The 27,151-nt window shown below is 34.3% G+C and overlaps 2 protein-coding genes and 1 pseudogene across 2 annotated transcripts; all 3 read left to right on the forward strand.

Annotated features, from left to right (window-relative positions):
- The first annotated feature begins 4,277 nt into the window (after positions 1–4,277).
- LOC139430148 (myb/SANT-like DNA-binding domain-containing protein 3) lies at positions 4,278–4,676 on the forward strand. Its single transcript, XM_071196802.1, has one exon. The coding sequence runs from the start codon at positions 4,278–4,280 to the stop codon at positions 4,674–4,676; it is 399 nt and encodes a 132-aa protein (XP_071052903.1).
- Positions 4,677–18,531: 13,855 nt separating this feature from the next.
- LOC139430149 (uncharacterized) lies at positions 18,532–19,587 on the forward strand (annotated as a pseudogene).
- Positions 19,588–25,764: 6,177 nt separating this feature from the next.
- On the forward strand, positions 25,765–26,861 carry LOC139430150 (uncharacterized). Its single transcript, XM_071196803.1, has 2 exons — positions 25,765–25,970; positions 26,060–26,861. Exons 1-2 carry the CDS (start codon positions 25,936–25,938, stop codon positions 26,859–26,861), a joined length of 837 nt encoding a protein of 278 aa, XP_071052904.1. The 5' UTR covers positions 25,765–25,935.
- Positions 26,862–27,151: the final 290 nt, after the last annotated feature.

The following is a 27,151-nucleotide window of genomic DNA, read 5'->3' on the forward strand; positions in this document are numbered from 1 at the left end:
CTTGGCTTTCTCGAATAAATAATTCAAATTTATTTGCATTAACTAATGAGAAGCGTTTAAGCAATTATTGTGTTTGCTCCAAACATTTTGCACCAATGTGCAAATATGTTGGGGAAAAATTGAAAAAGCGCGCATTACCTACATTACACTTACGAGGTAAATGAAATTTTACATTAAAAGTTTGTTTTTTAATCTATATATATATATATACGGTGTGTCCCAGGATAGATGTTACAAGAGGTATAATGAGTTAAAAATTTTTGAAATTTATTTTGAGGCTAAGGAATTAAGTCCTGCTTGGTGTGAAGAGAATTTTAAGAATATTTTCATATTTTGAAAACAAAGGCGGTCTTGACAATGAATCGAAAACTATTTTTAGTTTAGGTAAAGTAATCTTTTTGTTCATGATACTGAAAAATTTTATTAAGAAAAGTTATTCAAAATATGGTCCTATACAAAATTTCAGAAGGATCTATCTACTTTGGTTGAACCATCATATTTTAGTTTAAATAACATAAATATTGTATAGTAATTGAAATGTTAACTAAAACTGAGGGATAATACAATTTATTTGTCAATATTTGCGACTACTTAAGTAATTTTTTTTTTTCATGGCATTTTTCATTGTTTTTTTTTTCTTCACTCTGATCTAATCTAAAATATGGTGGTTTAATTAATCTAGGTAGATCTGTCTGAAATTTTGCATAGTGCCATAATTTCTCATTCTGAATAACTTTTCTTGATGATATTTTGCTGTATCATGAACAAAAAACTTACTTTACCGGAACTCAAAATAGTTTTCGCTTCACTATCAAGGCCGAGTTGATTTTCCAAATATGAAAATATACTTAAAATTCTCTCCACACCAAGCAGGGCTTAATTTCTCAGCCTTGAAATAAAATTCAAACATTTTTAAGTCATTATACCTCTTGTAACATCTATCCTGGGACACACTGTATATATATATATATATATATATATATATATATATATATATTTTATATCATTTAGATTTATATGAACAAACTATACAGAATTGCTTTTTGGCTTCGCAAGATCAACGAACAGAAGATATTTCAAGTATGTTGTATGATATAAAATTAATTATTTAGTTTCATGATTCATAATTATATAATTCAATATATACCATATTTATTACAAAAAAGTGTCTTAAATAGCCCCGAAAAACTTCCTAGTGTTATATACTCGGTCACGAGTTCTGCGTGTCTATCCTGGATGTAGTAAACAACAAGGTGAAGTTGCTTCAACCTCATTTTGTGAGGAAAATTCTGTTATTTCATTAGAAATGAATAGGAAACGGCTTCACCCAAGTGATGAAAAAGAAATAATTGGTAAATATTATAAAACTGAATAATTCTTATAATCATTCTTATTTAAAACTGTCTTTAATTTTTGTAGATAAGAAACGGAGGAAATTACCTGTTACAAAAAAATGCAGCAATTGTAACACAGTTTTTGAGGTAAACCTCAAAAACTTGAACGTAGAAACCATAGATTTCTTTAGCAGCCTGTGCCGAAATCAAAAAAAAGAACCACGCGGGCGAAGATTTACATTAGATGATAAGGTGCTCGCTCTTTCCATTTATAAACAAAGTGGCAAAGGATACCGTTTCTTATCAAATTTCTTTTCATTACCATCCAAGAAGACGCTACAAAAACCTGTTAGGGTAATTTCCTTTTAGGTCTGGCATTAATGAATCTATTTTTGTACATCTAAAACAATCTGCAGATAATATGCAGAATGATTTAGATAAATATTGCATTTTAATATTTGACGAAGTGTCATTAGGCCTACAGTATAATAGCACCTTAGATTGTATTGATGGTTTTGTAGGCATGGGTGAGTTAAACAGAAAACCTAAATTTGCCAATCATGCCTTGTTATTCATGGTAAAAGGTATTCACAGAAAATGGAAGCAAGTAGTTTCCTTTTATTTTGTGGAAAATTGCACCAGTACTCCAGATCTAATACGTATAATGAAAGATGTCATTAGACGTATTAGACAAACAGGACTGCGTGTAGTGTGTACAATATGTGACCAAGGTGTTACTAATACAGCCGCGATTAGTTACTTCTTAAAAGAAACTAATGAAATTTGCATTAAAAATAATTTGGAAAACAGATATCAAGGATATCTTATAGATGATGAGGAAATCATTCATTTATATGATGGTCCTCATCTTCTAAAAGGTATCCGGAATAATTTGCTCACGAAAGATTCACATTTTACCGAAAATGGTATTAAAAAAATAGCATCTTGGGAGCATATTGTAGACTTTTACCATTTGGATAAATGACTTGGCCTTCATTACAATCAATGTTTTAAATTAACGGATGAACATGTTATGACTAAAAAAATTAATAAAATGAAAGTTAGTAAGTGCGCTCAAGTTTTTAGCCATACTGTTGCATCTGCGTTAAGAAGCAGAGCATTGATTAGTAATGATTTGTTGTCATCGTCTGCGTATTATATAACACCTAAGGCCACTGATACGGCAGATTTATGTTTTTCTTTTTTGACAAACTCTTTGATAGTATTAACGGGAGTAAATTATATGGTTCGCCAGGAAAGAACCTTAGATGCGTGGTAACAAAAAAATCGCGTCATGTGGCGATGTGGCAATCTGCAAAACCAATTTTACAATCTTTGTATTTCACGTTACCTCAGTCTGAAAAACATATGCTAATTCCATCTCTGAAGAACTGAATTTTTACACTCAATGGTTTCTTATACTTGTGGAAGAAATTATCGGGGATAGGATTTGATCATATTGGCTCCTCGGTCATTTAATCAAGATTCCGTCGAAAACTTCTTTTTAAGTATAAGAAGCCATGGAGTAAGAAACATTAATCCCACATGTTCATCATTCATTTCTTCTGCTAAATCTTTGATAATCAATAATTACGCTTCTCTGCATTCCACAGCCGCCAACTGTGAGAGAGATCAAACAGTTGGTGCGCTTTGTGATTTAAAAACATTTCTGCTCGGTACACCATCTCCGATTGCATTAGAGCAAACAGAATTATCCGTGTTTCATCAGACTTCAGGTGCGTTGAAAGACACTGAAATGCAATATGACTTTGCAACTGCTTACGTTGCTGGAGCTGTTGCAAAAAAACTTTTTAGACGAATTAATTGCCAGACCTGTAAAGAGAAAATAGAAGCTCCACACGACATTCCACAAAACTTTTATATAAGACAAACAATATTCACACCGTAAATTGATACAACCAAACACAAAATTCACACACATTTTTGCACATTTCACCCAAAAGGCAAAACATATCTGAGTATTTGTTACGTGGGAAAAATGAGTACTCAGATATATTTTGTGACGCACATCAACACCATATCAAAGATTTTATTTCAATATTTGTCAATATTTTACTATTTTATTATGTTACAATAATTAACAACATTTTAAGTGGCTACGATTCGCGATACGTAAATTTAGACCATTTAACTTGTGCTTGCATATCAATCATATTTAAAAAAAAAAAATTAAGAAAAGAATGCCTTAATTAACACTTTCGCGGACACTGTGATTTCGATAATACACCCGTAAACGGACCAATTGACTGCATATATAGTTCTGTCCGCGAAAGTGTTAATATTAGTTGAATTGAAATTAAAACTAAAACTAGAACTAACACTAACAACTTACGGGTTTTGCAGTGTGTCTTTTAAGAAAAGGTTTGACGTTTCGGATGCGATGTTGCAACCTTCAGCAACCTTCAGAAACTGGTTCCTAGTGACCTCGAACCAGTTTCTGGAGAAGGTTGCAACATGGCATCCGAAACGTGGAACCTTTTCTTAAAAGACGCACGGCAACCCCGAAAGTTTCTAGTGTTAGTTCTAATTTTAGTTCAATTCACCCCGGCGTTTCGAAAGCCTTCGTTCAAAGCTTCGTACTTATATTAACATTAGTTATTATTATAATTATGTTGTTTTGGTAAAACCTAAATCTGTTTAACCTAACAATAAATTATTAGGATGTAATTACGTCTTTCATTTAAAACATATTTATATCCTTTTTTCAAAGCAATATTAATGGTGTTATTTTCAAATTTGGCGGTTAAAGTTAGCCCAGTTTTACACCATTGTCCTAGTCGAAATTGGTTTTAATCTATGGTTAGTACTCTGCGATGACATCGGATGGCGCTGTACGCAGGGTACAATTGAATAAGGTAAAGTTGGCCATATCTATCCTTCCTTGTCTCTGGTTATAGATAAAGTATATATTACATCATCAAAATGTATCGATCCGTCGAAACGATCCGTCCGATGGAAGTGATTACAATTGAAACGGTATGCAAATCTCGAACACCAAATTTTACAGCCACTGATGACGCAATATTGGTTGGTCTAGTAAGCAAGTATCAAAAGGTTTTAGAGAACAAGCACACAGACACAATCACAAATAAAAGTAAAGCGACTATGTGGGATAAGTTAACTAGTGAATGTATCGCAAGAAGTGGTAGCGTCTATAGAAATATTAAAATTCTAAAAAATAAATTTAAAAACATCAAAAGACGCACGAAAGAAAAATTGTCTAAAGAAAAAGCCGCAAGATATCGCAGAGGGGGAGGACCACATACAATTGTTAATATTACGCCCATTGAAGAAGAAATCAAGACTATGATTGGAGCTTAAATAACACGGCGCGAGTCAAAATTTGATGATGATGCAAGTATAGATATTTGTATTCACATTTGTATTTAATAATATGCTCTTCTAGCTTTGAAATTTCAAATTTTAAATGTTTGTCTGTCGTTGGAACATGTATAAACTGTTTGTAGTGGCACAAAATTCTCCTCAGGAATTATTATTATTTGAAGATCCTGTTCCACATTGCAGCAGTAAAACAATAGAAGATGAAAGTATTAGCGATATGAATAATGACCTGGAAAAATCGACAGGTTTGTTACTATATTTTATCGCTATAAATAATTCATTAACTGATATTTTTTTTACAGATAATATAGAATCTGTAGGAGATTTTTGGTGCAATATACACCAAAAATGTTGAAGAAAGCCCATCTACTCCATTATTGCCAAATCAGGATATTATTCTATTATTCTTTTAATGTAGGAAGTCGCCCTCGCAAGCCGCTTGAGAATAAATTAAACAAATGGTGTCAAGAGAAAGAAGCTCTTGCTAAACTTCAGCAAGAGTGCTTCTTAAGGTGTGTCCAGACATTGCGCGGCATTCGAGCGCGGCAGCAGCGCGCGCGCGATATCTGGACGACGACACGCGCGGCATATCGTGTTCCAGCTGTTGCTAACGAACATTTGCAGTAAACATTCGTGGGTAATCGTGCATGGACGTGTTGCCATATACAAAAAGATGAATAACGCAACATCGATTCGTTTAATTGAGGTATATAGATGGTTGAAGATGTTGTGGGATCCACAAAAAAAAGAATACTACAATAAAATTAAACGTGAAGACATACGGCACGAAATATGAATGAATGAATTCATTTTATTTTGACATAAACTAAAGTGCACGGCGTGTCTCGCATATGCCATGTAGCACTGCCGCGCACACGTTCTTTGGTATGTCCAAACTGGCGCGTGGCAGAATTGTGCCCGACGAACGCCGCGTGTTGCCGCTGCGCACTTGCCGCGCAATGTTTGGACACACCTTTAGAGGAGCACAAACTGAAGATTACACACATGGAGAATGCACATAGGAGGCGCATAGCGATGGAAGAGCGTGAGCATAATGCCAAGATAGCAATGATGGAGGAAGAACACCGTGTCAAACTCGACTTCTTAAGCCGGATCCAGACCAACCGCGCCGCGCTGTTTAAAACAGCGTAGCTCGGCACGACGCCTTTGGTTTGGACAACAAGCCGCGCAAGGTTGAGCAAGAACGCGCTCAAGAACACATAAAAAATAAAAAGCACGATGCTTGGATTCAAATTTCTTCAGTTATGGGTTGCGATGTAGTTGATGTTAAATCAAAATTACATCTTTATTATCGTCATATAGAAGAGAAAGTAAAATGAAAAAAAAGATGGGCACGAGAAAAGGTAAATAATCACACATTTTTTAGCTAATTAAAATTAAAATTGTAAACTTCTAGGACGACAGGACATTTATGTTAGCAATTGGTTTGTACTTAGGTTTTTCGATTTTTTGCAGAAAAGGACAATCCTAAAGACAACGTTAACACACAATACGTAAGTATAAAAAGTATTTATATTATTGTTTTTTATTTTGTATGTATACTACCACTAGTAATTAGTTAACAACTACCTACAAAGTATACAAAAAATCAAGCCATTGATGTTTAGGCACGATCATCCTGCCAAGGTAAATGTTCATTTGTTTGGAAATAGTCAGCAAATTCTTCCCGTATTGCTTGAGCATTCGTCGGACTTTTTCTTGGTATTCTTTTTAAATTGCACATTGATGTTTGGTTTATATTACCTCTTCGCCATGATCCTTTCACTACTATGCCGTCGTCTAGCTCAGAATCAAAAGTTCCCGTAGGAGCATACATATTTCTAGAATTTTTACTTTTTCTTAGAAAATTATGTAAGTAAACTGTTGTTAACACTACGTCTCTGGCTTTATGGGGTTCAAGGAGCAAGAGTTTTCTTAGCACCCTAAACACAGAAGTAAGAATACCAAATACATTTTCTACTACACGCCGTGCTCTTGATAAGCGGTAGTTGAATATTCTTTCTTTTGACCCTTTATCGTATACTCCAGAATAAGGTTTCATTACATTTGCATGCAGTGCAATGAGGATAATTCCATTGTTTTTCAAACTCTTGAGCACTTTGAAGCCATCCTTCTATTGTAGTGGGCATCTGTAAATAATCATTTCCTCAATATTCAGGATTTAATATAATTATTATTTTTTATTGTCAGACTTCCGAAGAAAAAGACGATGAACAGCAAACTGTAGAAGACTATAGTCAAGCTATTAATGAAGAACAAATAGATACACAGGAATCAAGGGTTTTTGTTTCTCCCAAAATTAAAAGACGAAAGAAGTGGAAAGAGAAGATCCTAGACTGGCTCGCGCATACGAAATTCTAGATAGTGCTGTAAGTGGACCAGGAACCCGTGATGAATGTTCGGTATATGGAGAGCATGTTGGTAACAAGCTACGAAAATTCAGCGAACCACGTAAGGCCATCCTTATGAATAAAATTAATAACTTGATTTTTGATGCTGAAATGGAAGTATATAATTCTCAGCCGGGATTTGGCAGTGACAACATTTATGATAATGCTATTCATAATAATAACCATGACAATGAGTACTCATCAAACACTACTTCGTCTTTCACTTGTACTCCCGTAAATAGCCCTCTACCGCCCCAATCTGAGCCTGTACCTTTTCAAGAACAATGTCCCACATTCAATCCGCACGATCATTCATCTCGTTCAACCACAACTCAAAACCATGTATGTACCTTCCCAAGGGCAACCTCCCACACTCAACTTTCATGAAGTATCTTCACCACATTGTAGCACATTACATTATTATTAAATTATGCTGAACGTTTTATTGCCGAAAAATAAATTTTTCTTACCTGTACTTGGTCTTTTAATGCTTCGTTGAGAGCTTGACAAACTTCAATCACTATTGTTAATATCCTTTGTTTCGATATTTTGAAGAGATACATTAAGCTGGTAAATGAATCTCCCGAGGCCCAAAAACCGTAAGCCTACAGCTAATCTTTCTTTTGAAGAAATAGCCTCTCTATAATTTGTATCATTTTTTCTTATTGCCGGGTCGATTAAATTTAACAAGATTTCAAAATCTTCCAAAGACATTCGGCAAAAATTTTCAAATTGACCAGTATTGCCTATCAGCATTTCACTTAAAAGTTGTATTGTGCTATAAGCGGATTTACTTGCAAGCATCGGAGTTACCCAAAAACGCCGTTTTCTGTTTTGCCTTTTTTTATTCAATTTACGCTTAATAACAATAATGGTAGCAGCAATTATAACTTTTCTATTATATTCTATATTGACTTGCGCGCGCCAAATAGAACAGAACTGAACGTTCATATGTTTGCTTAAAATGGTTGCGCCATTCTACGTTGCTGTGTATGGCCCTGCGCAGTTTCGCGTGGTGTTTTTAGGCGCAGCACGCGTAGCGGCTCGTTTGGTCTGGATCCGGCTTTACAAAGGCAATAATTTAACAATTTTTTATTTAAGTTTATTTTAAAGTAATAAAAAAGTTAATTTTTTATAAATTATTGTATTTATTTGAGGTTGGTAACCTTTTTTTTATTTAGGTTGGCAGCATGTTGTACGGTTGACAGAGACAGAGAGCATGTAGTTGAGAGTTAACACAATAAAGGTGCTTTTAGTGCGAAGGAGATTTGGAGAAACGGAGATTCGTCTGATTGGCTGATGACGATCACGTGACGCCAGTACAGCCAATCAGACGAATCTCCAAATCTCCTTCGCGCTAAAATCATTAAAAATATACAAGTAAAGACAAATTCAAATACATAAATCTATGGTTCTTCGAGCCGAATATTTACGATAACATTCGTGAAGAAAATTCAATCAACAAGTCTTAGTGTAAATTTGACATTAATCGAAAAGCCGTTCAGGTGGAGTGACGTCATCGGAGTCCTACACGCCCAGGCGTCGAAAGATCAATGGCATAAATCACGGTTCTTGTAAGAAAACGTAGCACTTAAAATCTAAGCTGACTTTTGTTTAAAATTTTCTTAATTCAACTAGTCAAACGTTAGAAAATTTCCCTCAGTGAGGAAATCGAAACATGTCTATGTGAACTTGAAGTAAGAACAGAGAAAATTGAGTCATTGCTAACTGAGTTTGAAACTATTCAATACCAAATCGAAGACATACATAAAAATTACGATGAACATTAAAAGAGAGGGATAACTTTGAAAACAGTTTTTATAAAGCATTATCACAAGCGAAACAATTATTAGTAAGGCGTAGGAAGACTGAAGCAGCAGTTTGTGTGAATTCCTAGTATTCACACAAACGACATTTAGTCAGTACAATCGCCACAAGCTACACCATTACTCGGACCTTCTCGGAACAATAACATAAAGCTTCCAGAAATTCGATTACCTACGTTTGATGGCAGATATGAACAACGTAAAAATGACTAGAATTTAAGGATACATTTGAGTCTTTGATACATCAAAATAACACAATTGGTCAAATTCAGAAGTTCCATTATTTACGAGCTTCAATTGTACGTAGCGCATTACAGGTAATTCAAGCACTTGAATTTTCTGCTGATAATTACATATTGGCATGGGATTTGATCTGCCAGAGATTTGATAATAAATCTCTGCTAATTAACAACCATATAGGGGCTCTATTCAATCAATCAACAATAAATAATGAATCTCATATTGAATTACGTCAGTTAATAGATAATGTCACTAAACATTTAAGGTCGTCATCAAATCTTAAGCAACCAGTTGCGCATTGGAACACACTCATAATCTATATCGTTGTCAACAATCTTGATCAGATAACCAGACGTGAATGGGAAGAAATTAAAAAAACGAATATTTTACAAACTTTGGACGATCTCATGAACTTTTTAAGAAGTAGAGCATATCTATTAGCAACCTTGTCAGCAAAAAACGCAACATGAAAACCAAAGCCAAATCAAGTAAAATCCAAAGAGCATACATTCAACACAGTAAACATTCATTGCATCTTATGTAAGGGTCAACATCACATATACAATTGCAAGGAATTTCTTCAGTTAACACCTCGAGAAAGATCCGAAGCAGCACGAAAGCACAAGTTGTGTTTTTTAAAAATAGGACACATTTCGAACGATTGCAGGAGTGGGAATTGTAAAAAATGTAATTCAAAACATAACACTTTATTACAATTTATTATACTATGAAACAAGTTGTCAATCTGAAGGTGTGGTTTGTTCAGCGTTTGAAACCAAATCATCTCAGGTATTAATTGCAACAGCAATAATTTAAATTCCTAATCAAACAGTGGTACCTTTTTCATGCAAGCAATTCTAGATTCGGCGTCACAATCAAATTTTGTTACAACAAGATTATTCAAAAAATTGCAGTTACGAGGATTTAATATAAATAAAATCATTAGCGGCAGTAGTATAGAAACGTCGATTCTAGATAGGAAGTTGTTCCTCCGTGACGTCATCAGCCCAATGTAAAAGTATAGGGAAGGGTACCAACCTAAGGCTGAGGAGAAAAAAAAAATAGGTTGGTATTGGAAAAGTAACTAGACCTGATGATTTTTTTTAAAATAACGCGCCACCTAGTGGTTGATAGTGGAACTAAACCACTACCAATCAGGTAGACTGTTACTTTTTTTAAAAAGTCACCAGATCTAGTTACCAACCTATTTTTTCTCCCAAGCCTTTGGTTGATACCCCTCCCTATCCTTTTACATTGGGGGGATGACGTCACGGAGGAGCAACTTCCTGTCTAGAATTGGCTTCTCTGAAAGATGGGGCGCGCGTAAATTCAAAAATTTAAATTTACCTGTTGAACGCATAAAGGCGTACCTAACAACTCTTGAATGCGCGTGCGCAGGAACTTAGGAACTATTTTAGGAACTTAAAATAATAATAACACAATTTAATTTTCCCCCCCAATCAACCCAATAAAAGTATTAATAAACATTTTTATAATAAACATCACATAATAAATAGTAAAAAAATAATAAAAACCTTAATGTTATGGTATTTTTTTACAAATTCAATTATACGAGCGGGCTTCGGTTTACCAACATCCTTAGTACCTTTATTATACACGATACATTGATCTTGTAACTCCAAAAAATTTCTTGATCGGTAACATCCTTAGCGAGCCAGGTAGGTAAAAAAAAAAACGTTGAGAAGCAAGCCCGCTTCTAACTCCTCGGAAGGTGACGACCATGCGCAGCTCCTAAGACGTTTTCCATGAACAATAGGGTAAGGGGTAAATCCGACTCAACTTCGAATAAATTTTTCTTTGGTTTAAACTCACAGAGACGACTACGAGACATTGCGCGGTTTACGTTTGATACGTTCGGTTTCTAAAGTTAAACTGAACTATAAATTATGAGTTACGCGATACAATGCACCTCGCCGGCGGAAGTGTTAAGTTACACAGTGCAACAATCAGCGCGGCGCATCACCTCTCGAAACTTTTCAAAGATGTCTGCAAGTAAAAGTACATCGGTCTTTAGATATAGATCACGATACTCACGTAAATTTTGACACCCAAATGTACGCCAAACTGTTTGCGCATGATTGTATTCTTCTTCACTTATACCATCGAAGCTCAGCTTATTCATAAAAGCATCTTTAGAGGGTAATGATGTTTCATCCAATCTATCAATAGAATCAATATATTGATAAGGAAAAACACCCTTTCTTGTCAACAATTTAAACTGTTCGTGACGTATGAAAAATTTTTTAACGTGGGTAAAGTCATCCTCCACAAGATTGCTGGCAAGCGAATCGAGAGAGGATGCCATGAACCTAAATGAATCTATAAAGCGCATTTTCTTGTAGACGTCTTCAAAATCATTTTCCCCATCATCTTTATACTGTTTTTTAACGCGATCACAACTAAAACGTTTTTACTAAAGCTAATGTATTTTTTTTTTCGATACCCTCCGAAGCGATATCAGCTAATTCCTTTACGAATAAGTGAGAATCATACCCGCTAAAATTGTGAAGAAATATCGGAATTAAATTAGGGAGTTTGAAATTAATATATTTCAATATATGAAAATTATACCACAATTCCATCGCGTTGCGAAATAATAAAATATTGTTGGGTCGATGATCCTGATGATTGTGTTGTCTTACCTTGCAAAATTGCGGAAAGAGTTTTTACAGCCGGTGTTATTGCGAAACCTAAATGACAAAATTAAATGACTAAATGATGTTAAAATTAGAAACTTTAGACCGTGCACTTCTAAATTAAATAATTTTGAATTATATTCTTTCGATTGCAATGAAATTACGTTAGATAAACCATGCAATTCATTTAGCTGTAATGGATACCTTTTATAAAAAATGTGATTTATAAAAAATTTTCGGACGAAGAAAGTGAGGATGAAGAAACAGGTTATCGTTTCGATGCGTTTCGAGATGATAACAATGAAAACAATGAGCACAGTTTGGAAGATAAAGATGTGGAGAACATTTTACAATATGTGTACCAGATAGTAAAATTTTTCAGAAAATCGCCAGTTAGGAACGACATACTGCAACGATATGTTTTTGAAAAAGAAGGCAAAACACTATCCCTGTTACTAGATTGTAAAACTAGATGGAATTCACTTATACCAATGATGGAAAGATTCATTCAAATGAAAGACGGCATAAACAAAGCATTAGAAGAAATCGGACGAAGTGATTTGTACATTGAAATGGATTTTAATATTGTTAGGGTTTTAGTTTCTTAAGTTGGTTATTTTGAAAAAGTTTTATGTTGGTAACACTGTCATAACCGTTGAGAGTGAGCACTTAATGTAACCGTTGAACCGTGATATGGAAAAAAGATGTATTGAGGTGTGGTCGTGGTTTTGTACGAAAATACTTGTAACGTATAAAAATAATTCAATAAAGATTCAAATTCAGTTTATATGGTGTGGTCTATAACGTGGCCGACAGGCAACGCAATTCTACTATCAACATATCAAATACAGTGGTAGCCGCTTATTAGAATCACGGATAATGTTATCAATCGGATATTGTTATCACTTTTGCGAAGAACGGGCCGGACGTGTAATACTACATACAAAAATTTTCGCTTATAGTAATCATGATTTCGGTTTGTTATCATTTTTTTCTTAGAAATGTTTTCGTCATGAGCAAAAATTGAAAAGGCAGCCGCACAACCCACCTATCGGTGAATCGCGAAACTCGGCATTTGAAAACTCGTGGTTCTTCTTCTACATTTTCAAATGGTTGTTCAATGATTTGGTCACTGGTTTGTGATGGATATGATTTTGAGTTACTGGATAGCAGGGATGAATGTTTTTCTTCTTTCCAAACACTTCATTCATTTCCGTTTCAAATTCGAAACATTTCCTTCCCCTACCGGTTTTATGTGCATTGTCAATAAACTTTTTTTAGTTCCGTTCCAATACTCGCCATCTGTTATCGCAATTATTAGCTGACACATTCAGCTTATAATTTTTATTTAATTCTTCAGCAATCAACTCCCACATCTTTTTTAAATTTCTAATTTCTATCCCACCCACTTTATGTCTGTATCTTTTATACAAATCGATTATTAATTTTGTGGTATTAACTGTCCAGATTTTACATTCTTGTTGTTGCAAGTCTTGTAGAATTACGGAAGAATTGTCTAAAAGGACAAACAAATATCAATATTATTACACAGCAAAATTGCCTAACATACTTCTTTAATGATTAATTCAAATATTCAGATGACATCTTATTTATTAATTTTAACTAGATTTTATTTCATTAGTGTGCCTATTTCCGTAGTAAACGTTTAGTTTATAATTAATAAATTGCTATAATTACCTGGCAATATATCCATTTCGTATAACGCGTATTATAACCAAGTCACCAAGCCACAAGCCACAACTAATTGACACTCACTTAAAGTTAGGTTATGTCACCGGAGATTTGTTTTCATATTTTTACTGTTCGAGCTGTGGCAAATATCGTACTAGTTACTAAACATTTTTAGATGATTGCATATTTCTTATAAAATCGAGTGCAAAATGTATTAAAACATGATATGTCCGGGATAAAGTTGAACTAACAACTTTCCGCTAATTTCATCATTCCTATAAGGGGAGAAGAAGATGTTAAATACTTTAATACATCCAACGCTGTAGTATCTTCCATGTCCATTACTACTATATTGAAGGCTTTCAATGAGGATATATGTAATCAGGTAAGTACATTTTACATTTCTAAACATTCATCTATTTGTTTTTTATTTATTTCTTTTTGTAATTATTTAAATGGGGGAGTTCGCTGAACGCAATTCCGCATGGTCATTCGTTTCAATTAACTATTTATTAGTATGCATTAATAAATATTCTCCTTTACTAGCAGAAACCTATATTCCACTACCACCGAAATTATCAACACGGAAAAAAGGCGTCATTCTCGATATACGTAATAATGATAATCTATGATTCATATATTGTATACTGGTGGGTTTGTATAAAATGTATTCATGCGAAATGAATTCTTATTTGAATTTTAATATGAATTGAATTTCCGATTACATTAACAGATATTCCTAAGTTCGAGAAACTAAATCCAACAATTTCTGTTAACGTTTTTGGATTCAATGATGAACTAGATTTAATAGGCCCTTATTTTCATACAAAACAGGTAAAAGAAAATCATTTTAATTTATTAATTCTAGAAAGTAACAGCTTACATCATTATTGTTTAATACAATTAATTTATCTTGGAAGCTAGAAAGTACAAATATTTTAGAACTTAAGTAGTCATTTTGTCAATTTGTTTTTCTATTGCTTTCTAAGTTGTTTGTCAAGTTGGTTGGTGTTTGATATTTTAGTTTTTGATTTTTGCAAGTTATTTTCTGTATATTACGACCAGTCTTTTTAAAGACTTTAGAAACTACTGGATTAGATATTTGTAAAATAAATATATATGTATCTTATTCTCTTGTAGCAGAAAATATCAAAAAGTTGCGCCATTAGTGGATGTATAGAAAGGTATGGAAGTTTCTACCGATTTCCAAACCCACACATGTATCCAGAAATATATCAAAGATGGGTTTTATGTTGTGTGCGAGAAGGCCTGCTTCAGTGTGAACAGTTGAGGGTTTATAATATTTTTCGAGTTTGTGATAAGCATTTTCGACAAGAGGATGTTGGACGTAATAACAAATTGTTGAAAGGATTAGTACATACCATCATTAAATTTGCCAGGTATGTGTATAAAATTATCAAAATGTTGTTAGGACTGAGGCGTATTTTTTTTCACATACAGGATTTTACTACTTAGAGGTCAGTACTTCAAGTGCTTCGAATAACACGCCTTCTACTCCACATGCAGGTATGGGACTTCAAGTTGCTTCAACTTACACCAGTGCAATTTCATTAGAGACTCCAGGTAAGAAATTATGTGTTTTATAAATCGTGTATTTTGAAAAGCTCCCCATTTTTTATTTTCTATATGGTTAAATTACTTATAATGACTTATAACTCTTAATAAGGGTTATTTAATAAATGAAATATCATTTAAAAAACGTTTAATTTCCCTTTTATTACAAAAGAATATAGTATAATTTTTTTTAAGTTTGATTTCATATACGGGAAATCCCGCTTAATGCTGTAGATAGGTTCTAATACGCTTACACGCTAATCGAAACAGCGTTAATCGGGGTCATTATTGGGGTGATCTATACTAAAGGTAAAAGAAGCTGATTTATCCATTTTCTTTATTTTTCTAACAAATCCCCATTTAAAGATGGGTGCAATTTTCCTTAGGCGTTAATGGGTTAAGCTGGGTGTTACTGCATATATTTATAATTTCATTCCAATATTATTTGACAGCTAAACAAAGGGAGAGTTTGTTGGAGGAACTTGGTGTCCACAAACAAGTCGACTTATCACCAAAAGCCCAATATTTATACAGGAAAGCAGTGATGTATAAGAGGAAATCCCAGCACCAGTGTATAACATCCCAAAGACATAAAAGAAAATTGTTACCAAAGAGACAACTTTTTCAGAGTCAATTTCAAGTTTAGACAGACTAAAACAATCTTTTTTATTGAGCCAATATGACAACGAAGGAAGAAGGTTGCAGGGGAGGCGTTATACACTTGACGACAAAATGTTGGCATTACATTTAATGCTACAAAATGGAAAGGGGTTTAAGGTGTTAGGAGATATCTTCACCATACCATCCAAAAGGACAGTGCAAAGAGTTTTAAAGAATGTTCCTCTACGGCCAGGACAACATCAAGCAATTTTAAATTTGAGTTTGACATTGGAGTTCTGAAAATCCACATGTTTTTAATGAAGCACAGTTACATCCTGTTAAAACAGGAGTATGGATTGCTATGTCAAGACGTAGAATTATTAGCCCTGTGTTTTTCCATGACACAGTCAATGCAAAAAGGTACCGAGCTTTGTTACAAGAATTCATTGAACAATTACATCCTGATGAATTGCAACAAGGGTTTTTTCAACATGATAATGCAACCGCACATACTGCACGAACAACTGAAAGATTTCTTCAAGAATTTTATGATGATCGAGTAATTGGTAGAGCGACGTTGACCACCTCGCTCACCCGATCTAACCCCTCTAGATTTCTTTTTATTCGGTTATTTAAAAAATTCTATCTACAAAAACCGGTTACATACCATAGAAGAATTGGAAGATACAATAAGACATAATGTTCAACAAATAACCGGAGAGCAACTTGTACACGTCTTCGATAATATGAAGAGAAGAATCACGTTATGTTTAGAAAATAATGGTCAACATTTTGAATTCTTTTTAATAATAAATTAAACTTGTAAACCTTTATTTTTATAATAAAATAAAAGATCTTCTTTTGATTTATGAAATAAATTAATTACAAAAGAATAGTTTAAAGGGTTTTCATTGTATTAATTAATCTTTTTTAATTATTTTCATCATAATTTAAATTTACATCTGCCAATGTAACTCCAGAGAGAATTTGTTCCGAATCTTGTTTAACGAGAGTAACATTTTTAATTTTGTGCGTGTGAGTTTTTAAGGTTATGTTTACTAAACTACAAGTTTCCTCCCATTTCCCCACCACTGTTTAAAACAAGTGGAAGGAGGGTGTGACCGCTATGACGAGGGCAGTAAGTATTGGTATCAAGCGCTAGGCAAAGTAGTTTTTAGCGGACCGGCTTTCTTGATTGCATTGTAGTTTATAATAAAAAAAAATTTATGTAAAGCTAGGTTTCCACATGCACGTATTACCAGTTGGTTGGCGCCAGTTAATTTGCATGGGCAAATAGCAAAAACCACGGGCGTCAATAAATTGGTGCCAATAATCATAGCACAAATAAAGTTGACGCCACTACTTTTCTTCCAGTATTTTCACTAAAATTTTTTAAATATGATTTAATTCATTATGATGATAGGGTTCTCGATGTTTCATAATTACATTTATTTGACCGTAAGTGTATTAATTATAGAAATAAGTTTTTTTTATGTAAAGGATTTTTTAACATATATGTAGATTCGGCTGAGGATGACTGTTTAGTCGAAACCGGTACCGAGGAAATTTAATTAAAAAAAAAACAAAAAAGAAGTTCTTTTCTTTTATTTCTTATTTATATATATATGTATATATCTTGCAACATGGATTCATGTTGTAAAGGTACGTTTTCCTCCATGGTCGCCGGTCGCCGACGACTGCGACTGAGTAGCGACGACTGATTCGCTGACGAATTTTTTATTAGGTACGTTTTCCTCCATGGTCGTCAGTCGTCGACGTTTAGTTCGCAAGTATACAGTGTATATTGTGTATTTTCTTAGACTCGAGACAAAACGTATAAAGATGAACAAAGTACGACAAAGAAATTTGATTTTAATGTTATTAAATTATCAAGAAGAAGAGGAAAATTTACTTCTTTCTTTAGTTTCGGAAAGTGAAGAAAAAAGGAAAAAAATATCATCCATGTTTCAGCGGAGAAAATTGGAAGGATTTCAATCAATATTGGTAAACCAGTATTTAAAAGATAATGAAACCAGATTTAAAGAGTTTTTTCGAATCACACGCCATCAATTTAATTATATATTGGAACTCATCCAAGATGATCTTGTAATAAAACCCTACAACCGTGTGAAGGACCCAATAACACCAGGAGAAAAATTGGCAATAACGTTAAGGTAAGCAAATTTCCTTTATTTTTACTATATTTACTATATTGTAAGTAAAAATGCAACATTATTAAAGCTATTGTTTTATTCAGTAAGTCAATTAAAAAAATGTGCTGCATTAGAGCAATCTTGCTGGTCATTGGATTCGCCCACATGATAATTTCTTTGTTCCCAGCTTGAAGGAGAGGGTGAGCTAGTACAGCTGGTTTCGTATGAATACAGCCGAGAAGGTTGTGCTGCTTGTGGGAGCAATGCTTCCAATTCAGCTTCTAATATAACAGTAAAAATTTTTCTTTTGGTCTGTGCCTTTAATAGGGGTGGAATTTTTTTTACAGTCATCGCAAGACTTTGGAAAAACATGTCTGTTTCGTCTTCAGTTGACACAGTTTGTGCCGAATTTAGTTGACTTATTATAACTTCTCTTTCCAACCGATTTTTCTTTACTGCAGCCAACATTTCATTTGCGAAATTTGGCTTTCTTTTCGACGCGCTGCATGTTGGCACTTCAAGCGGTATTTCCTCCTATATACTTTCGTCAGATTCTTCTGCGTGAATTTCAGTGTTCGCTTCCCTAGCAACCGATTGTATATTATCAACTTGCATATTTGTCAGCACGCTGCAATAGTAAAGATACATAAATGTATTTATTTTTTTTAACCGGTTATGTCATGCTTACCTTCTTTTATGTTCAACAACATCTAAAAACCCTAACTCATCCAAAATTGGATTTCTTTTCCGGTTTTTTGAGGCACTTCCTGTTGGCATTTGGGTGTTCTTTTGTGTTTGTACCAATTGTCCTACAAAGTTTGTGTAAAAAACTAATGCCAATTCTACTACCACATCCTTCAGAACTTGATTTAAAAGGAAAGGCTGAAGAATTTTGGAATCGTTGGAATTTTCCTAACGTTATCGCAGCCATCGACGGAAAACACATACGAATTATGTGTCCAGATAAGAGCGGCTCACTATTTTTTAACTATAAAAATTATTTTTCAATAGTGCTGTTAGCTCTTGTTGATGCTAATTAAATATTTCTGTATGTGGACATTGGATCCTATGGGAAAGAGGGTGATGCAGGAATTTTGTCAAAATCTGAAATTGGACAACAAATTTACGGTGAAAAATTCAATTTCCCTCCACCTGCATTACTTCCCCGTTCAAAAAATGTGATTTTACCGCATGTTATTGTTGGAGATGATGCGTTTAAACTTGACAAATATGTCATGAAACCTTACCCAAAAAAGCAAGATTTAGAGGACAAAAAGAAAGCAGTTTTTAATTACAGACTCTCTCGAGCTAGAAAAGTAACAGAAAACGCTTTTGGTATACTTTGCCATGTATTTCGAATTTTTTTTTTCTCCTATTAATGTAAAATCTAGCACTGCTGATCTAATTATTCTTGCTTGCTGTTGTATACATAATATGTTGCGTAACGAATGTACACTTAACAATCCTAGACAAATGAATTTAGAGGAAAACCATTTTCCACTTCCTACTGAAAATATGATTCCTCTCAAAGGAACAGGAGGATTTGCTTGCGCCGAAGGTTTTCAAGTACGTAGCAGATTTGCAGATTATTTTGCAAGCGAAGGTGCCGTAATCTGGCAAGAAAGCAAAGTTTAACAATAGCCTATTATCTTGTATTATTCGTTAATTAACTAACAAATAAAATTAATTACAGTTCTTAAAAACATACCACTTTTATTTAAATCTTCCGCAATTCTTTTCCAAACAGATTCTTTTTCCATCTGAAATTTATATTTTTCGTTTTTCGGATCATAAATCTGCGGATAATTCGAAATTAAAAGGACAAGTTGTTCATCATCGGTACTAGAAAAATCTTCCATACTTTTAACGTGTTGGTGAACTGAGTTAAAAATACCTACTGTTTTATAAAGTCTACCTAAATTCGCAAGCGACCAATTCGCTTGTATGCTCCCATATATTTCATCTTAATAAATTCAGTTCTATAATTACCTAATTTGATTTGGAAAATAAAGATATTTATTATGACGTTACTTTTACACTATAACCTCTAATATATCTATTTTTATTTATTAATATATTAGAATTTAAAAAAGAAGAGATGTCGTACGACAAACTGGGACATTGTGGAAAAATACGCCTTAGTAAATGCCATAGTTCCGTACATAAATATTGTGGAAGATAAGAAAAAATTAACCACCCCAAATAGACAGAAGGAAGATGCCTGGAGGTCTATACAGGCTGCATTGCAACTGCAAGGTTAGTTTGATTACAATCTTTATTTTAAACATATGGGTTTGAAATATTTTTATTTTATTAGGATTCAATAGAGATCTGGCCCGAATAAAAGAACAGTACGAGTTCGTCGATGAAGGAAATAAATACGATTATGACAATCTCGAGAAGGAAAAGGTTGTGTTTAATTTGATTTGTCTTTGTATCAATAATAATATCGTTTTTTCTTTAGCATTCAATGGAGGCAAGTAACGGAGGCGACAAGGAAATATTAGAGGCGGCCGAAAAAAACCCCGACCTGGAACAATTAGTTGTGCTTGAAGAGGAACAACCACATCTCGAAAACACAGAAACCCAGGTGTCAGCAACACCAACCAGCTGCTCCTCAGGACTAAAATCCCAGCAGCGAACAGTGCGTGTGAGACCAATGACGCAATATGAAGAAATAATCTTAGAGTTAAATAAATTAAAAATAGAACAGCAGATGAAACATGCAGAAGAACTACATTAATTAAAAATAAAATATGAAAGGATGTACCAGGAAGAACGAATAAAGTCCTTAAAAAACCAATTTGATTAGAATGAAAAAACTAAAAAATTTAATTAAAATTTTTTATTATATAATAAAATAAAATACGATTAATTGAAATGTGTATTTATGTACTGCCTACGAAAAATATTTCCCACCGGATTGTCAGGAATGTTATTAACTTGCTCAACATTCCTATCTTCCTCTTCTTCCTCGTCATCTTCTAGTCGTTCACTTAAGCAGATATTGTGCAACACAGCTATTGCAATTATTGCTGCTTTTGATGTATTTAAATTTAATTGTAGGCCATTAAAAAAAACTCTAAATCTGTTCTTTACAATTCCAAATAATCTTTCAACACAATTCCTTGTTTTTATATGTGCTGCATTATAGCGGCGTTCTGCTGCGGTGTGAGGATTTAACAGTGGTGTTAATAAATGTATGGAACAAGGATACCCATTGTCTTCTAATAAAATACCATTTATTTCACCATTATTAAATTTAGTTTTTAGTTAACAGTAGTATAGATTCGCCGATTCTAGAACCTCCTCCTCGAACCTGCGTTCTAGCAGGAGGTTCTTGAATCGGCAAATTTTTTGGGGGTCAGGGGAGGTTCGATGAGGAGAGGAGGTTCTTGAATCGGCGATTCATCTCATATTCGCGAATCATGAACACTCCCTCTCCAACGTGCTACAATATCAATTATCCTACAATTTGCATCGCTTACTGTTTGAACATTTAGAGAGTTATATCCCTTTCTGTTCATGTATAACAAGAGATATTCCCCTCTAGGATTTTTGATTTTTATGTGGGTGCAATCTATTGCCCCAATTATGGCAGGACAATTGGCAATAGCAAAAAAGGATTCTTTTGTCTTATGTATTTCCTCCGGTGTAGTTGGAAATTTAATGAATTGTGGACGCAATTCTGCTAAAGCTTCTACAACTCTTTTTACGATTCTACTTAATGTAGACTGATGAAAACCATGGTGAATACCTAAAAAAATTTTGAAGAAAATAACTGATAAAAATAGAACTGTATATGTAAATAAAAATATCTATTTTATTTTATAATTTAATTTAAATGTATACCTATATCTTATCCATATGCTCCCTTCGATAAAATATCTAATAGTTGCAAGGACCTGAATATCTGGACTTATTGGACGTCCTAAATTGCCAGCAACGGGCTGAAGTCTCTGCCGGATTAGATCTATAATATATTGGGCTGTGTGCTTTGTGATTCGATATCTTCTAAATTTATTGTCATCGTAGATTACAAATGGATCTTGCCGATCTAAATAAACTTTATGTGGCAGGTGATCCTACTGTTAACAACCTTAGAGCGCTAAAATACAAACCTGATGGATCTATTGAATATAAACTACGCTACTCCAATGAATTTGAAATTTTACCGGTTAGAATAAATAAGACGGCTTTAATACCAATGGAAAATTTGCCGAAACTATATGGTGACAAATTAAAAATTAAGAAAGAAAAATACGAACATCTTCAATCTTTAAAAAATACAATAGAGAAAGATTATCAAGGTTTTTATGATGCTCTTCAACATGTTTAGTTAATATTTACTTCAACATCCTTAATTAATATTTAATTTAAAGTTAATATAATCTTATATAATAAAAGTTAATTGTGTATCAAGAATTTTTTCATTCCTATATAACAATAATAGTGTTTTCGGGTTCATAAAAATCGTGCGTCACGTCGATGTGAAAATTGCGTAAATCCAAAAAACTAATGTTTTTTGTTATGATTTTTGCCTAACTCCATTGTATTTTTAAATCGCCAGCAGAACGACTATCCATTGCTAGAGACAACAACCTATGTCGTAACTGTCTTAATAAATCTCACCAGACCAAAGTTTGCCATCAAAAACATCATACCTCTCTGCATTTCGAATCAAGTAAACCATCACCAGTCCCCGTCGGAACTACGGCTTGTCATGTTAATCAACCGAACAATGACTTAAACCACCAAGTAATTTTACCGATTGCTTTCCTGTACGTCAAGGATCAATTTGACAGATTACACCTCGTTCGTGCACTAATTGATTCAGACTGAACTCTATGTCATCCCTCTGCAATAAGGGAACAATTAAATGCAACGTTCAGCCATGTAATGATTCTCAGATTTCTTATTGATTTTGATGATTCATCACGAATAGCCTTTAGGTTAAAAATCTCATTAAAATACACCGTTGCTAAATGACGTTTATTGTGATACCTTTCTTTTAAGGTGTTATATGCAATCAAGTAGTTTTCGTTGGTGACAGGAAGGCCCTTTAGTAGATTGAAAGGTTCCCCGTTTAAAGAGGTTAGTAAATATTGATATTTTGCTATAGGTGATAAGGAGTCATTTTCATGAATCACAGAAGGTCGGCCAATCTTTATAATTTCCGTCAAAAATTGGAATAGAAATTTTAATTAATTTGGGAAAAGACGTTGATGGAACTATTTTAGAAGGTGCATTGGAGCTTGGCTGAAGTTGCTGAAAGATAGCCTTAACTGTAAAATAAGCCAAATCAACCTCTCGGCGAATATCGTCATGGGAATCGAAGTCGGTGTCATCGATGAGTCCGATGATCTGATTATGTATCGTCTTAAATTCTTTGTAAGTATCATCAGCATTTTTGGATTGTTCCAGAAATATTATATACTGTGTGTATACTGTGTAAATATATATACTGCGACCACTATCTCGTGCTTCATAAAGACGATTTTGAAGGATGTTTCGACGTAGCTTTAGTTTCGCAAGCTTCTCCGTTTTTAAGAAAAATTGGAAGAATTGAGGAGAGGTGTAAATGTGTAAATAAAATGTAAATAGAATGTAAATAAAATGTAAATATGTATATATAAGGATTAAGATAAGGAGAATATTAGGCAGCCAAGGACACAACGCCAAAAAAAAGAAAAAAAAGAAATTTAAATTTAGAAAAACAATTAAATGTAAATGTATCTCTCTTATAAGTAAGAACTTTAAGATAAAAACAAAAAAATATTCCAGGGAAATAAATTCTCAAGGGAGAATAAAGAAATAAAAAATAAATGCTTCCAAAAAATTCGAAAAGAGTAATATTCCACGGGGAATAAGTTCTCAAGGGAGAACAGAAAAAATAAGAAAAAATTAAAAAGAATACCAAAAAATTCGAAAAGAAAAATATTCCACGGGGAATAAGTTCTCAAGGGAGAACCGAAAAAATAAGAAAAAATTAAAAATTCCAAGGGGAACAAAAAGAAAACTGAAATTAATGCTTAAACAGCAAAAGAAACAGAAAAATGGTTTTGCAGAGTGAACCACGTTGAAAACGTGCATAAACCGGCGATCGACAACCGTGAAGAAAGATCCAGCTCGAAGGACCAAATGAACACGCTAATAAAAATTAGATGTTCTTAATGAAATTGGTGCTGATTCTAATTTGGTGTTTTATTCGAAGGACCAGAAAAATGTAATCGAAATAATAGAAAAGTTAAATGTTCTTACTTGTCTTTTATTACACGCGCGGTAACCGGTTCACTCGACCCATCAATCACGACGATGACAATTTGAAAGAGGGCGAGTTTAACGGTATAATACAATTTATAAACGGGCATACGTGGTGGGGCTGGGAAACACAAGTTATACAAGACTAATTTGAATTTAAACGAAAAGTTGTATGCGGATCGGACAGAAGGTTTTGCTGTCGCCACATTCAAACATTTCATCCCTCTACTATAAACGAAAACTTTGCGTCCACAATTTTACACTTTATGATATGAAGAACCATAATAGAGCTTGTTACGTATGGCATGAAGGAGAAGGAGATATAACAGCCAATGAATTTTCCAGTATAATTTGTAGCTATGTCAGACCGAAGAACAGAAGGAGGAGAAGAAATAATTATCTACAGTGATAACTGCGGTTATCAGAACAAAAACTCTATTTTGTCCAACGCCCTATTAAATTTGTCAATTGAGAAAAATATTGTTATAATACAAAAGTTTTTGGAAAAAGGCCATACGCAGATGGAAGTGGACAGCATGCATGCTTGTATTGCACGAAGATTGAAGAATCGCGATATTAATGTTCCTGCGGAGTATGCTGTCCACTGCCAAAAAGCAAGGCAACTACTTTATTTTTATCAAAAACTTTAGAATAAACAATTCTAGATTTAACAAAAAGCCTAAATGCATCACAAATGGAAACTACATTCCAAATATATGGGAGACGAATAGTTGACATTGGGTACTACAATGAACAATTAATTAATATTAGTCAGCATGGTTTACAATTTGCTTGCTCATTTGCAAATCTGGTGTTTTACAAAGAAGTAAAAGCTGGAGTAAAGTCTACTTTTTTAATTAGTTGTAATATGTGCAAAAGGGAATTTAAATTACATACAGCAAAAGATATTGTAAACGAAGATGTTGTCCAAGGTACAATGAGTATTGGAAGTGGTTTCTTCAATATGGAGGAAGTATTTTCCGTTTTAAATATACCGTTCATGTCATCTAAGTTGTACCAAAAATGTCAAAACAACCAGACAAAGACCACGTTTGTTTTAAAAATTATAAAGGAAGTTCCACAGGAATGGAATCAGAAAGTTTGGTACAAGGCTTTAAAGTTAGTGAAGAAGTATACGGCTTGCGGTATACGACAGTGATTTCTGATGGAGATAGCAGCACCTATAAACGAATATTGGACTCAAGACCGTATAAAAATTTAACTGTGGAAAAAATAGAATGCTGCAATCATCTATTACGAAACTATTGCAATAAATTAACAGCAATAACTAAAGAAACCAGATTTATGTTAAAGTTCCGTAAAATAATTGCCAAAAATATTTTACGTTTTCGTTCTGCGGTAAATGAAGCAATAAACCACAGACGAGATGAAAATAAGGAAAATGCTGTACATCTTTTAACCCTTATGCGCACACCCAACTTTTACCTCGTTGTTACACACCCGAGTACCGGGGTACCCACCACTAGTTTTTCTTAATTCTTGATTGCCTACTACAGTTCCATGAAAACAAATAGAAGTAGGGTCTCCGAGCGCTACACGGGTAGCGCGCGGTCAGTTTAGCCTCTCGGCGACCGGCATATGTTCAAAATTACCAAGTTGTGCGTCATTAAGAATCGAGTTATTGAGGAGAACAGACGTGTACATACAACGGAACGAACCAGGACTACGTGTTGAGCGCCCAGGAGCGCGTTGGTAGAGCGTCGCCTCTTTTCTCTTCAAATTCATCGCTGTGTGATAAACACTTGATTTTCAACATTTCTGTGACTTGTAATAATTATTCATCAGTGCAGGAATTATTCATCATGGAGGAAGAACTATCGAGATCTGAATTTGCAAGGTAAATTTTATTTCCTAATATAATTGTCATTGCTTTTTCTTGCTTATATTACATTTTTCAATTGAAAAACTCATTTTTATTGAATCTAGATTGAATCATGTTCAAAGAGATACGTTTTTGAAACGTTTACTTGGAGACGATGAAGAATCAGAGTTCGAAGACGATAGTAAAGATGAGGATTGGCTGCCGGGTGAAGCCCTAGCCGAAGAACCGCTATCAGATACGGAAAATGCTGACGAGGCGCCCGAAGGAGAAGGGGAGGGCGATGTTGAGTCCGACGAAAGCGAGAGCGAAAGCGAGAGTCAAGCGGCAGGTACGTCAGCAACAGACGAAGCAGGTACAGAAAATGATAATGCGTACATAGCGAAAGATAAAACCGTTTGGAGTAAGACGCCGCCTCAAGTACGTCAAACTCCTTCTCACAATGTTTTACGGCAAAGAAGTGGCCCACACAGATCTACAGAACGTTTATCGGTACGAGATACTTTCAAAACAATTATTACAGTCGAAATGGTAGATCTTATTGTTTGCTATACTAACAACAAAGCTACCAAAGTGTATAATAATTATAACGGGAATAATCCAGATTCACAGCGATTGTGGAAGCCAATAACTATACAAGAAATGTATGCGTTTATTGGGGTTTTGATTTCTTCCGGGGTTAATAATTCGAATGTTGACCATACGAGCGAAATGTGGAAAAGTACATCGTACCCTCTTTACCGCGCATCAATGGGTGTCAACAGATTCCGTTCCATAATGCGGTTCATTCGATTCGACAACGTCGATAGACGCGTGGCACAACCAGGAGAGGATAAAGCTGCTCCTATACGTGACATTTGGACAATGTTCAATTCGAATTTGTGTAAAATGTACAAACCGTCAGAGTAGTAGATAAAAGCCGATTCTAGAACCTCCTCTCAGAACCTCAGGTCACGGTCAAGGCCAAGGTCACGTTGAGTGACCATGACCTTGACCTTGTCCTGAGGTTCTGGGAGGAGGTTCCAGAATCGGCTATTGCAAAGGGGGTCGTTGACCAGTAACCTTGACCTAAACAATGACCTTTACTTTGAGCTCACCTCAGGTCAAGATCACGTTGAGTGACCATCACCTTGATCAGTAACCTTGACCTGAACAATGACCTTTACTTTGACCTCAACGGAGACCTTGAAGTCAACCTT

This window comes from Onthophagus taurus, chromosome 6 (assembly GCF_036711975.1).
Source record: "Onthophagus taurus isolate NC chromosome 6, IU_Otau_3.0, whole genome shotgun sequence".
Classification (NCBI taxonomy): Eukaryota; Metazoa; Arthropoda; class Insecta; order Coleoptera; family Scarabaeidae; genus Onthophagus; species Onthophagus taurus.

Coding starts and splice junctions, on each gene's coding strand:
- LOC139430148 (XM_071196802.1), top strand. CDS start 4,278: ATGTATCGATCCGTCGAAACGATCCGTCCGATGGAAGTGATTACAATT.
- LOC139430150 (XM_071196803.1), top strand. CDS start 25,936: ATGGAGGAAGAACTATCGAGATCTGAATTTGCAAG. Junction 25,971..26,059: donor TCGAGATCTGAATTTGCAAG/GTAAATTTTATT, acceptor TATTGAATCTAG/ATTGAATCATGTTCAAAGAG.